This window comes from Miniopterus schreibersii (assembly GCF_964146895.1).
Source record: "Miniopterus schreibersii genome assembly, chromosome: 7".
In the NCBI taxonomy this organism is placed as follows: Eukaryota; Metazoa; Chordata; class Mammalia; order Chiroptera; family Miniopteridae; genus Miniopterus; species Miniopterus schreibersii.
The window spans coordinates 50,769,427-50,781,752 of NC_138108.1; the positions used below are offsets into that span (position 1 = coordinate 50,769,427).

Consider the following 12,326-nt stretch of genomic DNA (forward strand, 5'->3'; position numbering starts at 1 on the left):
AACAGATAGGACCAAAAGACATAAAAAATCAGTTAGGCATCTTTCTTTGCAGAATTGATTCATTTATTCATTCCATAAGTAATATAAGCAATCTGTGATGCTCTGGGGATACAGTTATGACAAGGTATAAAATAGTCATTGTTTCCACAGAACTTACAGTCTAGTTGGAGATAAACACAAGCAAACAAGCAATTACAAGGGTTCTAGCAGGCAAAATATAAGTTTTATGGGAGAATAAAGATGATGATGCAGCTGTTAACACTTGACTCATGAGCCTGGCACAGTGTTAAGCATGTCACATATATTATTTCACTTAATACTTAAGCAACCTTATGACATAGGTACTGTTATTGTATTCATCTTACAAGGAAGAAATTTGAACTCTGAGTAACTTACGTGGTTACAAAACTAAAAGTTAAATCCACATGTCTGGGTCCACTATGCTAAGTCCACTATGACGAGGCATTTATAGAAACAATCAGAAGGGGCATTGGTTTGTGGAGAAAATAGTGCGTTTTAGTTTGGATATTTTGGATCTAAGGTAGCAGTAAGAAATATCCTATAGTAAGTAGAAATCAAGAGACTGGAATTGGAGTGAAAATGTATATAAAATGAAAGCTCAAAGGGTCAAGAAGTAGATGTGGGGGAATCACCAACACAAAGATGAGGGGAAAAGAGACATCTAGATATCTTTGCTAAGTAAGCTCAAGAAAGAGAGTCAAGAAGGCACTTGACCAGAAATGTTACAGGAGGATTGAGACAAAGAACTGAGAAGGCCATTGGAAGCACTATTTTCAAGGTAACTGTTCTAGCAAAAAAAAACTGTATAGTATATGCCATTTTTATAGAATTCCCAATTTAACACATGAAAAAGTGAAAACTTCAGAGAAGCTTGTGAAGTTTCCAGAACACTGATGCAATAGAATATGTTCTGTGTGAGTCCCCATGTATGAAAAGATTGAAAAATCTACCAAAAAACTAAATAAAAGAGACAGTGATGCTGCTTACATCAGGAATAAGGCCAGCCAGAACAGTATTGTAGAAGGAGAATCTTAAGTCACTTGCCACTGTACCCATGAGAATCTTGGCTATAAGAGAAAATAGTCCAAAAGTGATGGATGCTACTCCCAGGCTTTGCCCTCCCCTTTCCTTTCTTCCTTGTTTGCTGGCTGGAATTTGTAGAGCGTCATCTTGGATCATGTGGAGAAGAACATCATCCTACAAAAGCAGAGCAACACCAAAGAAGGAGCCTGGGCCCCTAATGCCAGATTTTTATGTCACTGTTCACAGATCTGCTTTAATATAGCCTGGTGTTTGGAAACCACTGAACCAAATGTTCTTTTCTAGCTTGATCTATCCCAAATTTAATGGTACAATGGTACAAGATTCTACAATTTCATATCAACAAAAACAGAAATAACCAATAATTTCATTTTAGATATAAACATGATATTATAATATACCCCTTTATCAGCCTCTTGCTTAGGCTGTTACTGTTTGAACACTGGATTCATTCATGTGTTCATTCATTAAACGAATATTCTGTGTGCTAGAGCTAAAATAGAGTTAAAAACAGTTTAGTATTTTATAAGGGTTGCATCGACTTCAAAATAACATGCAATGCTCTTCCTCTTTCAGGTCATGCAGAGGTCATGGCGAAGAGGCTGGCATTTCTATAATGACAGAGAATTTCTTTATTTAAGGCCTTTTGCTTGTGATGCAAAACTTGAATGGGTGTGTCAGATTCCAAAAGGTAAGTGGTAGTTATTCCTTTTCACTGTTTTTTCATGTGGACCTTATGAATGCTGAGCCAAAAGAGAGCATTTTAGTCTATAATTATAATTTTAAAAAGCCTTTGAAGATGCAACTAATATATTAAGCTCCATCCTGCCTTACTACTAACCCTCATAGAAGACTGGATTGTTAAAATTTGTTAGTACCTTCCTCTTTTATCATGAAAGAATTTGTATGGAAGATAAAATTTAAGGCTAACTTAGGGTGATTAGATCTTGGAATGAAAGATTATTTTAAGTAAAAGAAGCAATGTGGCAGAGGGGATCATTTTTATTTTGATGCAAAATGAAGATAAGTGTCAGAAGAATGAAGTACGAATCAGGAAATCAAATTTTGGTGCTTCCCTGAAAAATTTGGAAACAGTTTTCAGTGAACTCAAAAGCTGCTAATAGTTTATGTGATTCAAGTTCAGGGAACAGCTTGACTAGTAGAGCCTTTGGTGACAAAAGGGAGAAAGGAGAATAAATAGCTATCCTTTTATTTAGCTTTTTTACTAGGAAAAATGTCAAGGACTATTAAGGAAAATCTCAAGAAGATTTTAACTCCCAAATTATTTTAAGCAGATACTACATATATGAAATTCTTAGTGGTAAATGTATAGAAAGTTCTAAAATGAATTTCTGAATTGAATAGAAACAAATTATACCAAAGGTATACCTTCCTACAAGTTCTCAAAGAACCCAAAGATTACAGCATTGGACCGCCTATGAGAAGATTGTTCTTCTTCCTTAAGAAAAGGCCACCATACTGTCTTTAAGAGAGATGAAGAAGTGACTTTTGGTACAGTAACTATAAAGTCTTTCACAAAGGCAAACTGGCCGTCCAATAATAAGAGGGGAAGGGTGTGTGTGTGTGTGTGTGTGTGTGTGTGTGTGTGTGTTGATGGGGTTTTTCCAAAGGAGACATTTTACCTGACTTATTCCTGATTATTGATTAAACCTGAAAGACAGACAAAGGAAAACCAGTTTGGATACCCTTTAAAGAAGTAGAAGAGTAACTAATATATATAATTAATTTGACTAATGTCTCTTGTTTGAATCATTGGTGGTGATGCTCCCATTACTCTGGCAGCTTGCTAACATGCCACAGAGTGTCACTGCTTCCTCCAAAGTGTGCCTTCACGGCTAGCCGCAACCCTGCCTCCTGCTTGAGTGATGGCGCAAACCCTAGAGTTTACACCAGGGCAACCTTAGAAATGACAAACCAATAACCACAGGAAAAATTTACAAAGAGCACATGTTTTTTTCTTTTCTTCTTTATTATATACATATATTTTTTTATCTTAAACAAAACAGAAGGGAATTAACTAACTTAGCAAGCATACATCATTTAACCAAATAAATAAAGCTTCTAAATGATTGCACCCCTGTTGTCCCCATGCAGAAACAAAATTAAAAACTAAAGAACTTCCTGTCTCAGCCCATTCCCAATCATTTGAAGCAATCAATGATTGCTTGATCCAAGGTTTAAATGTTAACTCCCATTTGACAGTTTCTAAATTTCTAAGTTGCAATGTGTCACATTCCCTTGTTTGGGTATTTTCTTGGTTATTAGAGCAATCAAAGTTTGCTCAGCTAGATACTTCTGTATTAATCTGTATTTTCTGGTTTTCTTAAAGCAGCTCACCTCTTTAGTAGCCTAAATCACCAGACCTTTTCTCTAGCTCTTGCCTTTTTTATTGCATGTTCAGCCACTTCTAATAAGTCCCCTCTTCTCTAAAAAAAGGTATTTGACAACCTAAAAACATTTTTTTGTTTGTTTTTTATTGAATTCATTCGGGTGACATTGGTTAATAAAATTATATAGGTTTCAAGTGTACAATTCTATAATACATCATCTGTATATTGTATTGTGTTCACCACCCAAAGTCAAGTTTCCTTCCATCACCATTTATCCCCCATTTACCCTCTTCTACCTTCCCCCGCCCCACCCTTCACTCTTGTAATCACCATAGTGTTGTCTGTGGACAACCAAAAACTCTTAAATACCCATAACCAATGTAGAGATATATATAGACATAGATATAGGTAGACATAGACATAGACATAGACATAGACATAGACATAGACATAGACATAGACATAGACATAGACATAGACATAGACATAGACATAGATATATACTTCTTATATCCTCACCTAAGGATATGTTTTTATTGATTTAAGAGAGAGAGGAAGAGCGAGGTAGAGAGAAAAAAACATCAATGTGAGAGAGAAACATCAATTGGTTGCCTCCTGTATGTACCCCGACTGGGATCGAACCGGCAACCTGGGTATGTGCCCTGATCAGGAACTGAACCCACGATCTTATGGTGTATTGTATGACACTCCAACCAATGGAGCCACGCCAGCCAGGGCTACATGTGCTCTTTAAATATTCTTTTTTTAATTGAGAAAACAATATCAAAAATAAGAGTCATAGAAAAGTTTTTAGGAAAATTACCTGTAATGCCACTACCCAAATATTTTTTATACCTTGTAATGCCACTACCCAAATATTTTTTATACCTTGTAAACATATACATATTTTTAATCTTTTGTAAAAAAAAAAAAAAATACCTTGCATTCTGCTTTTCTCACTAACTTAAGAAATTTAAAGTTTAGACATAGCATCCCCCAACATATGATTACAAATGAGAAACTATGTATATTTTAAACTGGTTAGCAGCATTGTTCATAAAAATAATTAAAATAAATAAAATAAATCATCCAACATGCAAAAAAGTAACTCCAAGAGAAAAACCGAAGACGCCGGATATATAGGCAACCTTTTGTATTAGGCCTTGATACAACAGCAATATTAGGAACAGCTGTTTTACCCTGTAATTTCTAAGATTCATAAAATTATATCTTTGACTGGAAACCAGTGCGACCTATGCACAGAATGGAAAGAGAAGAAAGCGAGCCCCCATCCTGGGAAGAACTGCTCTGTGCCTGGAACTGTGGGGTGCTTCCACGGGGTGGGCCCCCTGGTCTTCACACAGACTTTGTGAGTTAGGTGGTCGAGCCTCACTTTCCATAGGGTAGAACTTTGAGGCACAGGGAGTTGAACAACTGGTCCACAGTCCTCAGCGCAGGGTCTGGGGGCATTTGGGCATCAGCCCTTCCAACTTCAATATTTCCTCTGTTTCCATCCAGGAAGCTTGGGTGATTCTTATTCTTTTCCTCCCAGTTTTGTCTTTCACCTTCTTGAAAGGTTCAGTACTGGATCATTGTACATTGTTTCCAAGGATATCCTAGGAAACAATAAACTCTACCCACCCAGGTTTACAGAACAATTACTCAAATTTCATTAGAAGAATTGGGTTCCTGAATAACCTTGCCCTACAATGATGATTATCTTGGTTCATATTTCTATTTCTTAGTGCTTCTATGTGATGTATACAGTATATTCATTTACTTATTTGTGCTCTCTAATTATTAGCTATGTTTATCCATCTGGTCTTCCTTTGTGACCTCCATGGTATAAGGTAGAGAACTACTAGCAATACTTTATTAATGTTTAACGGATCTGGTTTTTCATTGCTGCTAAAACAGCTTTAGCATAGGCCCCACAGAATTCAAATTTAAGTGATCATAACATGAAAGGAAATGGTTTGGTCAGAAATGGACAAACCTCAGCAATACTACAGGTCCTCTTGAAGTAGATTAAAGGCCCTTACTTATAGTATGCAATGATCTGTAATTGGGCACTAAACTTAAGCCACCTGCTTTCTTCCTTATGCAGGTCGCACTCCGAAAACACCAGACTGGTACAATCCAGGTGAGTTAAGAAAACTGAAATTTAGCCAAAGCTGCTTTTACTTTTTGAACAATGCATTTAGTTTATTTAAACCCAGACCTAAGTGCCAGTTTCTTCTCTATCACATCTTCAACTGAGACAAACTATCTCCAGGCAGGGAGGGTGACTGGCTGGGGTGAGATGAGGCTATGAGGGTGGATTTGACTTTCTCTGTGACTCTGGGTGGCAGAGTCACTCACTGGCTCAGGAGTCTTTGGTTCCTTTCAGGAAGCACTGCCCTGGCCAGAGAGACCCAGAAATCTAAATGGATTATAATTTATGAAAGTTTTAAACATTAATCCATGCTTAGCGGGTACAGTTTGGTTTACACAGCCCTAACTCTGATATTCCTCTTTAGAGCGTGCCGGAATTCATGGGCCTCCAGTTGTAATAGACGGGAGTGAATATTGGTTTGTTGCTGATCCTCGCTTAAACTATGAAGAAGCTGTCCTGTATTGTGCCAGCAATCACAGCTCCCTGGCTACCTTAACATCTTTTGTAGGATTAAAAGCCATCAGAAACAAAATAGCAAATGTAATTCAAAATAATGTATTTTTAAATATTTTTATTTTCATATTTATTCCATTAAAAATTTTTCAAAAATCTTGCCAAAATCTACAAGAGATAAATGCTCCTCTCAAGTAAAATTTGCCTAACAACATTCAAATTTATCGTTTTTGTTAGAAATGTTAAATATGGTTGCTTAATGTTTTAAAATATTCAAGATTAATTATAAATATCAATTTATAAAATGAGCATCAATAGATAATATAAATTTTTCTAGTTCCTTATCACATTTTTTTACTAAAAGTTAACTTTATAGTTAACTAGAGTTTCTGTTTCTACTAATGATGAACTTTGCAAAATAGCTTTTTGGAGGAAAAATACTTTGTACATCTTTAAATTTATAATTAGTTGCAATAGGACACTATATGTCCAATTAATGGATGCCCATAATTACAGCAACCATATTTTCTGTATGCAAAATAGGGCCTGTGAATATTCAGAGAATTTTCAAACTACCCTTTTGGTGAAAAGACCTAGTTTGTGTAATTAGATAGCAAAGTAATGGAATGTCTGGAAATCTTAGTATTTTGTGGTTATGGTGGGACAGGGTTAAATCAAAACTCTCCTAGAAAACTCAGCCTATGTAAGGATGGGTGTTTGGTTTGTTTTTCAGATAACTGATGAGGAACAGAAGTGGTGGCTGAGAGCTACTGAGCAGCCAATGATAGATCATCGCCCTGTACAGTATGTCGTAATCATTGATGCAGCCTTACAAAGTGATTTAAAAGAAGCAGTCCCAATATCCTTTTCACTAAATGGATTACTCTTTATAATTAGTTTTGAACATTAATCTATAAACTGCCTAGACTAGAAACCAAGTCCTTTTGCATATTAGTATCAAGAATAAAATGGTATAAAATAATGGCATAACATTAATTTTAGAATTAAAAAACTTACAGTAAACACCAGAATGGAACATGTAACTATCTCCTGAGTTGTCATCTCTCTCATTTTCTTTCAGCTCACGACATCCATGGCATCACTTTCCTATAACATTTGGACAGGAATGTTTATACATATCTGCCAAGACTTGGCTTAGCGGTAACACTAATTCCAAATTCTTTATTGTTGATTATTTAATATGTGAAATTCAAGTTCAATTACTAGTTTAATTTTGTTTTCCCTTTGATTATGTGTTTGGTAGTTTCATCTTAGTCTGATTTATTGCAAATGACAATAGCTCATATTACAAATGCAAATAAAGGTGCTTTTTCACTGTGAATATTTTCACTTCCTTTTTCCTAAAGTAATTACTTAGAAATAAATTTACCACTTTCATAACTAATAAGCATATAGACAAGTTTGCAAAGGGAAACAGGCAGCAGTTCTAAAATAGAGTTTAGGTCCCATTCCCCTTCATTAGCCTTCTTCAGCTCTGTTCCTGCCATCGGGAACTGTGGTAACTGGTCGTTACACCATATGTGCGCATTTTTATAGACAATATTGGTATGCTGTAACCTACTGATTTGAGTAGTAGTAGAAGACATAAATGGCTAGAGAAGAAAAGGAATATATTTTAACCATTTGGGAATTAATTTAAAGAGGCTTTTTAATTATTGGATTGCTTTTAAAGTGCTCTGAATGGAAAATCTCACCACAGTAATCCTGCTTTTCATTTCTCAGACTTACGTAAACCAGCAGACTGTAGTACCAAGTTGCCCTTCATCTGTGAAAAATATAATGTATCTTCATTGGAGAAATATAGTCCAGATTCTGCAGCTAAAATACAATGCTCTGGGGATTGGATTGCTTTTCAGAATAAGGTATAAAGATAATTGCTACATTGTGCTAACGATGATTGCTTTCATGACGGTTGTATGACCTGTGACAGAATGGCAGCCCATCAAATAACTTCATTAAGACAGCCTCTGCATGTTTCAGCCTCTCACCTGATCCTCTACATTGGCAGAAACTAAGTTAACTCTCCAATTAGTCATACCTACGGGTCTTTCAAAATAGTGTGTTCCTATTCTGCTGCTGCTAACACTTAAATTGCCGAAGTTGATGCATCAGCGGATAATAACACACTGAAGTCAAGACTGTCTCTATGGCATGTTGGAAACTGACACAATTTCTAGCTGATAAATTTTCCCCCTTGAAAATATCCAACCAGCATCTACCAATCAAATTAGACCAGCATTTCCCAAACTACTTTTTGGGAACTATACATATGCTAACCAAATGTTAATCACTGACCTTGCCTCCAAAGTGCAGTGTATGATTAAATAGGCTTGGGAAATGCTGCATTCTATACTTACTTCTTTGAGATGCACAATCCATATTAGTATGTGTATCTCTTAGGGGATGTATTTGGCTGCTAAAAAGAGAGATCGGTACAGTATGTTAAAACTGTACCAATGTTGAATTCTTCAAAACCAGGCTCCCTTTGTCTTTCTCCTCTGCCATCCTTAACATAAGGGTTCCAAGCTCAGGCTCAGTGTGTTTTCTCTAGAGTCTTCTAGAAGCCAGTCAATGACTTATATCCCCTTGGCCACTTCATTCTGTATGAAAGCTGAAATAAATGCATTTTGTAGAATTTTTTAAGTAACACAATTTAGAACATACTACTCCACAATAACATAATCATAACATCAAAAAGAAAACAGAAGAGATGTGTCTGACAGCTGAAAACATCTGTAGTAAAGAATATTAGAGGTATATTTTGATTTTTTAAAATTAGGACAGTCTTTTTTCCCCCGTGGTACTGGGACTAAATTTACACAGTTGATGTAAATTGAATTAAAATATTCTTCCAAGGGACAGGGAGATGATTTCTTCTTTAAATGTATTTTTTTATATAAGGGGGTGATGATTAAGAATACAGACTTTGAAATCAGATATAACAGAGTCCAAATGCTGACCATACCATTTTATGGCTATTTTTCGTAAGGGTAAAGTTGCTGAACATACCTGTGCCTCAGTTTCCCCAGTTCCAAGAATTAAATGAGATAACACTATGCAAACTGTTTAGCACAGAAGAAGCACTCAATAAATGGGAAATATAAAAAAATTAGTTTGAAGACTGCTCTTCAGTTGTTTTAATTGAAAGTGCAGATCTGAACTTTTATGGGACTACTTTATAAATTTCTGAATCTCACAGACCAAAAACTAGCAACCTTCTAAAAGATGAGGCATTTATTTCCTATGTGAGCGTTCCCATGTCTGAAATCTTATGCTTCATATATGTTGTTTGTTTGCAGTGTTTTCTAAAGATTAAACAACCCAAGTCTCTCACATTTTCCGAAGCAAGCAATACTTGTCACACCTACGGCGGCACCCTTCCTACGGTGTTGAGCCAAAGAGAACAAGGTACAGAATTGTTTGGGAAACATATTTTATTCTGATCTGGGGGCCAAGTTAGCTTTGGGAGGCTGAAGGGAATCAACATATTTTTAAAATCTTATTAAACTATTTTTTTAGAGTAGGTGAAAGACTATCTTGGTAGATAAGCAAGAGGTATTCATTGACATTTTTAGTATGTTTTTAATTTGAGCAAGTCAAATGCTTTTTTTAAAAAAAAATCTCTTTTTGACAGATTTCATTACAGCCTTGCTTCCGGAAATGGAAGATGCTCTGTGGATCGGTCTGCGCTGGACAGCCTATGAGAGGATAACTAAGTGGATAGATAACAGAGAGCTGACGTACAGTAACTTTCACCCATTCTTGGTCGGCCGGAGGCTCACAATACCAAGAGATGTAAGTTTTTTGGAATTGGTAACCTATGTAGCTCTATGAAATTCTTGAGTCTTCCATAAATTATTGGATTAAGAACAAGCGCCTCTTATTTGATTCCATTTATATGAAATGCCCAGAATAGGCAAATCTATAAGGACGGAAAGTAGGTTAGAGGTTGCCAGAGGCTGAAGAGGGTGGAAGGACTGGAGGCGATGGTAAAAGGGAATGGGGTTTCTTTGGGGGGAGGTGAAATGTTCTAAAATTGATTGGGGGCTAATGGTTGCACAACCCTCTGGATATACCAAAACCTATGGAATTTATGCTTTAAATGTGTGAATTATATCGTATATGAGTTGTACCTCAATAAGGCTGTCACAGAAGAACAGGAGCTTCCCTAGCCTTTGTGTGTGTGCTCTGGGTTTTCATAATAGGGTCAGAGCCACAGCCCTTATTTCACGATGGTGTAAAACCATCAAGTAGTGAGTTGCAAACAGAAGCAATTATAAATGCTTTACTTAACATTTTGACATTCGGAGCTGTCAGCCTCAGTCTCCTGAGGCAAAAAGTACAAAATTGGTGATTAGTGATCATTTTTCCCTAAGAGCTAAATGTAAAGAGACTACAAAAGGAAATTAGAGATTATATTAACAATAGTTACACTATACCATGAGATTGCTGCCCACGGCTTCTGTCTTCCCTGTGTTGGATACAAACCACCTTTTGCACAAAGGGCAAAGATTAAGAAATTAATTTTAAAATCGAATTCCAAAAATGCATCCTAGACAATAATCACCTGATGTTCCTGATGCAATATAACTTTGCTCAAGGTTGATGGTCTTGGCAAGGGGACCTCTGAATCATATGTAATTAGGTAAAAAGTAAATATCAAAATAATCCTTAGTTATTATAGAAAATTTTGCAGTTATAGAAAAGTAAACACAATAAAGAAAAATATCAAGTGTGAGTCTTCTTATTCTTTGCCAATTTATCTATCAAAACCTTCATGTATTTCTTACTGATTTTATGACTATGTAAATATTAAATGTGCTGTCCCTGTTTTTCTTGTGTTTATTGCAAATATTTCCCTACGTCTTTTTCTTTATGTCTGAATACCAAAAATATTACAGAAATGAGTTTTGATTTTTTATGTGTGTGTATGTTCAAATCTGTTTATTTCCTTTTTCCTCCATTGCTTGTTGGTCAGAAAGTTCATCATGTTAATGGTAGTTAAATGTTTGCCTGTATTTTTGTTTGTTTTTATAGGTCACCTTTTTTTCTGACAGCATGACATATCCATGGTATATGGTCTGTGTTGTCAATGCCTATTTAATCCGTCTCCCTAATTCTAGCTAATTATCTAGCATCATTTATTGCATTTATTTCCATTTGTTAAAAGCAATATAGGATGCCTCCTTTATCATATATGAATTGTGTGTATATATAAGATATACTCTTATATAGCTATCACATTGAGCTAAATACTTTAATTTTGCCATATTTTTAAAAATCTAATAGGAGTAGTTATCTTTTATTATATGCCTTTAAGATATTTTAGCTATTCTTGCCCATTCTTCCAGACAAACTGGAATTATTTACTCAATTTCCAATCAAAACAATTAAATAAAAAATTCTAATGAGAATCTGATAACATTTTAGGGAGAATTCACATCTTTCTATTACTCTTCTAAATCAAGAATATGGTATAATATAGCTCTCCATTTATTCAAGTCTCCCTTTAGATTTCTCAGTGAAGTTTTTATAGCAGTTGTCTTTCTTACTGCCATTAAGATGGCAGCTTTTACTTGATTTTTTTACTGATATGTAGGAAAGCTACTGTTTTGGGATTTTTTATATATTTATGTCATAGGTATCCATCTTACTAAAAGCTCTTTTTACTTCTCAGAGTTTTTCACTAGATTTTCTTATGTTTCCTAATGAGACGATCATAATTTGCAAATAACAGTTCATGCTTCACTACATATGGTAGAACCACTAGAACCAGGGTAAATACCAGGAGTACAAAACACCATCCTAGACTTGATCTACACTTCAGTGGGCCTGTCTGCAGCCTTTCATTGTTATACTATGTATATGATGTTGTCTCTTTGTTTAAGATATATCATTGTATAACTAGCTTTTTTAGAATTTTTATTCAGGAATAAATACTGGATTTTCTAAAACTTGTTTCCAGCATCTTTTGAAATTGTAATATAGCTTTTCGCATTCAGCCTATTGGCAGGTGGTATAATACATTAATAGATGTTCTAGTAAACCATCTTTATCTTCTCATAAAAATCTAGTTGCTCAGAGTGGAATATTATTTTACTATTCTACTAAACTGGATTTGTTTGAATTTTATTTGGGAATATTTTCACCTCTGTTCATAGAGTTAATTTTTTTATGCCATCGTGTCAGATTTTTTTTTTTTTTTAATCATCTGAGCTTCATAAGATAAACTCAGTAGCTTTCTGCCTTTGTGTTTTAAAATTAAAACTCAGTTTGGGAAATCC

At 35.2% G+C, this 12,326-nt stretch overlaps 1 protein-coding gene across 1 annotated transcript in view; it reads left to right on the forward strand.

The window, feature by feature from the left end:
• LOC308559240 (CD302 antigen) overlaps positions 1 to 12,326 on the forward strand; it is a 119,369-nt gene that overhangs the window by 41,063 nt on the left and 65,980 nt on the right. Inside the window, exons 16-23 of the mRNA XM_081141736.1 lie at positions 1,639 to 1,753; positions 5,521 to 5,556; positions 5,933 to 6,108; positions 6,755 to 6,825; positions 7,103 to 7,182; positions 7,765 to 7,904; positions 9,342 to 9,450; positions 9,677 to 9,837. Coding sequence (XP_080997862.1) covers positions 1,639 to 1,753; positions 5,521 to 5,556; positions 5,933 to 6,108; positions 6,755 to 6,825; positions 7,103 to 7,182; positions 7,765 to 7,904; positions 9,342 to 9,450; positions 9,677 to 9,837 — 888 coding nt within the window. The remainder of the gene's footprint in view (positions 1 to 1,638; positions 1,754 to 5,520; positions 5,557 to 5,932; positions 6,109 to 6,754; positions 6,826 to 7,102; positions 7,183 to 7,764; positions 7,905 to 9,341; positions 9,451 to 9,676; positions 9,838 to 12,326) is intronic.